Consider the following 5,344-nt stretch of genomic DNA (forward strand, 5'->3'; position numbering starts at 1 on the left):
GATCTAGCCGATCGGCACTCAACACGAAGAATATAGAAGCCCTCTACTCCCCTTCACTGTGTTTGCAGATACTGCTGCAACATTTTCCTCCATCTTCCCCACCACCACCGGGTTGGCCCGGTCCATGTCGGGGTATGCTCCTCCCTGCCTTCGTTCTTCGGGAGGATTAGCTGGAATCTACAACGTCTGATTCAAGCTACAGATGGGGACTAAACCAAAATAATTATGTTCTTTGTATTGTATTGTAAATAAATACGTTTGGATTTATCTTTACCTCCGGAGTCTTTCTGGTAGAAATGTGTTTAAACGAGGGGTTTAAGGAAGGCGTTGACAAGTCTTAACTTTCATAACGAATATCTCTTTGGATTTGAGCCTTTAGTCTTTGCAACTTTACACATTTTTTAATGCTCCAAGAGCTTGTAACACTTCAAAGAGAAAGGAAAAATTTTAATCGCATCGTATGACCCCTTTAAGTAAATTTATATTCAAATTTAGTACTCAAACAGTACGCAATCTAGGCCGCAGTGCAACTCTAAGGCCACGTCCACACGGAGACGGAGCTTACCCCAATCCGATCTTTTTTTTCCTCGTCTCAAGAAATATCCGCGTCCACACGAAACCGCAAAATGATGTAGTATACATGCCAGACCAGTATGTGGCGCTGTAACTCTGACACAGAGATACACTAAAAACAGAGAAGAAGACTTGGACTATGCTCATAAACCTTGCGCGTGGTACGCAAACGAACATGGAACAATACATTTATTAATCAGTGTTAATGTTAGTTAATAAAAAGACAATCGTTCAGTGTTTGTTCATGTTTTTGTTGCTGTTACGTGACGTAGAGGTGTCTGACTAGGGGGGAGAAGTGGGCTGATGACGTCATCGTTTCTGAAAATATACGGATTAGCTGTCCAGACAAAAACGCAAAGACGGCGTTTTCAAATTTATCCACTCTGGGACCCAAAAACACCACTCTGGGATCTGAAAACACCGGATGCGTGTGGACGAAACGCCTATCCGATAAAATTTTTTTGCGTATTCACAGAAATGCGTCTGCGTGTGGACAGGGCCTAAAGCTACTGTATCGACTTGTAGCTATAAGACAGTGAAGTCCACTCACTTAACTGTAGGGGGCGCAAAAATACATAAAATTACAGTAGCTTAATGCATACAGTTATAACTGCTGATTTAACAACTTATGTAATTTATTTCAAAAGAAAACATATTTTTAAGACCTTCCGATGCACAACATTTTCCCTTAGAAAATCAACCATGGTTTTATTATAGTAAAAGTGAAGTAACCATGGTTTTTTGGCATATTGACTACCATTTTGACTACAGTTTTGCTGCAAATACCATATTTAAACTACTTGTAGCAAAGCCATGGTTAATCTGAGGCTACTATGGATTAACTCTGTTTTTTTTTTTAACCATGGTTAATTTTCTTAAGGCCTTAGACAACCCCCTGAATTTGCTTTTTGAACATATTATGCTTACAGCCTTTGATTATTAGTTTCAACAAAACGCTTACAATGTAACTTTTAAGTTCACTTGTACCCTTTTGAATACCTGTATATAATACATGTATGGGAGTTGAAGGGGGTCTAACTGTGTAGAAAAGAGGGGGAAACTCTTGAATCACGCTTTCCCCTTGTCAATGTAAGAGGATGGGCTGAGTAAGGCTGGGAAATTGGTGTCTCAGTGACGTCTACACAGGCATTATTTTATTGCGGCAGCTCTTCTCCATAGCGCGAGCTCAAACACAAGAAGAGCTCCTGCAGGTGGAAACATGAAACTGTAAGTGCCATCAGTGTGACAAAGAAGCTGGATTATCAAAAACATTTCTGAGAATTGCTTTTTTTAAATTATAATTAATATTGTTGTTGTTGCTATGAAAATGTGACAAAGGCTTATATTGTGATGCGCGTGAATGATCACATTTTGCTGAAACCCCGTCGTTGTTGGACTCCAGTAAACTTTAAAGGATTTTTTTCTCTTCTGGAGAATTAATAAACCAAGAAAACTAAGTGCAGAAAACCTTTTCACAACGAAGTGTCAAAATCTCACGTTGAAGATGAACAACCAAAACATCAGTAATTTAGACAGACCTGAGGGCAACATAGACTTAGAGGCACCTGAAAAAACATTATTTGGCATCGGCACCGACAACTTCGTAACGCTTCTGATCTTTGGACTAATTTTTACTCTAGGCGTCCTGGGAAACTCTCTAGTTATCACTGTTCTGGCTCAACGCAAACCTGGACAGCACCGAAGCACCACCAACATCTTCATCCTCAACCTCAGCGTGGCAGATCTGTCCTATCTGCTCTTCTGCATCCCTTTTCAGTCCACAGTTTACATGCTGCCCACATGGATCCTGGGTGCCTTTATTTGCAAGTTCATCCACTACTTTTTCACCGTGTCCATGTTGGTGAGCATCTTCACTTTATCAGCCATGTCGGTGGACAGGTATATCGCCATAGTGCACTGCAGGAAGTCCTCTTCCATTCGAGTTGCGAGGCACGCATTGATCGGGGTGCTGGTCATATGGGTGCTCTCTTTCGCCATGGCCACACCGGTCGCCTACTACCAGAGCATCGTGGAAAGTGAAGACAACAGCACGTTTTGCTGGGAAGTGTGGCCAGATCACAGCAAGAGGAAAATCTACGTGGTGTGCACTTTTATCTTTGGATACGTGCTGCCGCTGATTCTGATATCTTTCTGTTATGCCAAGGTTAGTGGCTCGTCGTTAATTGTGGTTAATTAGGCATATGTGAATGTTATGATCTCTATCAGTGAATAACTACAATGAACAATGAATCTAACTTTAAAACACATGTCCCAAGTTCTAGGAAATAGTACATTCTCTTTTTATTCATGTTGGTTTAATAATCCTTAATGTAAAATGTGAAAAAAGTAGACATAGGAACACATATTTAAGAATTGACAAATATATATATATATATATATATATATATATATATATATATATATATATATATATATATATATATATATATATATATAATATATATATATATATATTTGTTCCTTTTTTCATTTGTTTTCCACAAGTTTTTCCATTTGACCTGAACAAATCATGATTTTTTTCTCTCTCTTTCTCTGTTTTAACTTGTCACTTGAAAACAAAATGCCATCTTGCTGTTGGTTACATCACACCGACTTTGATTTGGCTGATGAAATGTTTTTTTTTTCTTTTTTTTTTTTATAAATAAATGACAACAAAAATATCTATTTTTTTTTACATTAAAAAATGTATTAAAATAAATAGAGATTCTAGAAATTACAGAGATGTATTTAATTAATATGCAACTAATTTTATTTTTTTGTATATTTGAATAACTTTATATCCTATATCCATACACAAGTGTGTGTCAAATCATATACCAAGGAACACTTATATGCCAATGTGTCTTTAGGTCCTGAATCATTTGCATAAAAAGTTAAGAAATGTCTCCAAAAAGTCTGAGGCATCAAAAAAGAAGGTAAGAAATATCAGGGGGGCTTTTTTCAAATAAATTTTTTTTTTAATTAATATGTATTACTTTACATTTAGTATACTTCATATTTATTATGTAAAATATATAATCATTCATATTATATATGTATTATGTTATATAATTTACACTGACCGCACATATTTATGTTTATTGTTGACCATGTTGTTAAAAACAGGCAAAAATGTCTCTCTCCATTTCTCTTGTCAGACTGCTCAGACAGTTCTGGTGGTTGTGGTGGTCTTCTGTCTGTCCTGGCTGCCTCATCACGTGGTGCACCTGTGGGTTGAGTTTGGCTCCTTCCCCCTGAACCAGGCGTCCTTCGTGCTCCGTGTTGCGGCTCACTGTCTGGCCTACAGCAACTCGTCTGTTAATCCTGTTATCTATGCGTTCCTCTCAGAGAACTTCAGGCAGGCGTATAAGCAGGTGTTCCGCTGTCAGGTGGCTTCTGAGTGCCCTACAAATGAGGCCAGAGAGATGAAGAGCAAGACAGAAGCAGCACCATCCACCAACTGCTCCACTGTCTAATTCCTGCAGCTGTTGTCTTTGTCACTATTTATCATGGCTTACAGATGCTTACAAATGAGCTGAGGTTGAGTTTTTGAGCCTGGGAGGAGGCAAGAAGCTACAGTACATAGATACTGATTAAAATTTAACACGGCTAGATATTTGAATCGGTTATATGATTGGAGGTTTGGATGGCTGCCTTTTTAAGTGCTCCTGACATGTTAAAAAAGCATTTGCTGTGTGCTTACTCACGATGATGCATTTCCTTGGAGCGCAATCCAGACCTTACTTAGCACCTGCTGTGAAGCCGTAGTGATGTATGGCCTGTAAATATGTGCAATCAAAAAAAAAAAAAAAAAAAAAAAAAAAAAAAGAAAAAAAGAAAAAAGAGAGATGGTAAGAGGTAAAGATGGTAAGTACAATGGGGTTCCTTCACGGAAAATAATCTGAAATGTATCACTGTTTTACTGAGTCATGTTATAGACTTTCAAAGTCCAAATGCTTGTTTAGCATTATAATTATTATAATAATTTTCTTGCATTATGACAAATGCTTTTTATATGCATGTCCCATGTCAACAATGTTGCTTATTATGTGACATTATCAACGCGGGATCTGTTTTTTCATTTCCTTCAGGGAAAATTATAAAAAAATAAAAAAATAAAAGTAAATTATCTTGAGCCTTTCAAATGCCTGTATAATATTATACCTATTTTCATTGTTTGTGTGTTTGTATATATATATATGTATATATATGTATATATGTATATGTATATATATATATATATATATATATATATATATATGTATGTATGTATGTATGTATGTATATATATATATATATATATATATATATATATATATATATATATATATATATATATATATATAATAATGAAAGATATTTATAGACATTAAAAATCAGAAAAATGCTTACCACCCACTTGAAGTTTATTAAATAGAATTTATTATTAGGATAAAATTCATAAGTGTCCTTAACTTTGATGGAAATGCAGAAGCTCCATTTATATGTGGTACATTTAGTGCAAATTGAAGTAAAAAAAAAAAAATCCAATCATAAGACACTACACTCCCCCAGGGTCACGAACAGAGGCTATGTTTATCTTATCAGTTCAGCGAGAGACCTGACGAGATTACCTTTGTGTCAAATGTACCTGAATTACTGATAATGGAATAAAGAAGGTCATGTGAGGCAGCAGCATCACGATCTCTCAGCTCTCAGAATGGAGGGGAGTTAGGGTTCTAAATGTGCAATATTGCAGATTTGCAGTGAAATGTATATAGCTACAACTGTA

General features: G+C 36.4%; 1 protein-coding gene across 1 annotated transcript; it reads left to right on the plus strand.

Moving 5' to 3' along the window:
- Positions 1–301: 301 nt before the first annotated feature.
- galr1a (galanin receptor 1a) lies at positions 302–4,718 on the plus strand. The gene is made up of 3 exons (XM_052583743.1): positions 302–2,737; positions 3,444–3,509; positions 3,732–4,718. Exons 1-3 carry the CDS (start codon positions 2,078–2,080, stop codon positions 4,047–4,049), a joined length of 1,044 nt encoding a protein of 347 aa, XP_052439703.1. The 5' UTR covers positions 302–2,077; the 3' UTR covers positions 4,050–4,718.
- Positions 4,719–5,344: the final 626 nt, after the last annotated feature.

This window comes from Carassius gibelio, chromosome B19 (assembly GCF_023724105.1).
Source record: "Carassius gibelio isolate Cgi1373 ecotype wild population from Czech Republic chromosome B19, carGib1.2-hapl.c, whole genome shotgun sequence".
Lineage (NCBI taxonomy): Eukaryota > Metazoa > Chordata > Actinopteri > Cypriniformes > Cyprinidae > Carassius > Carassius gibelio.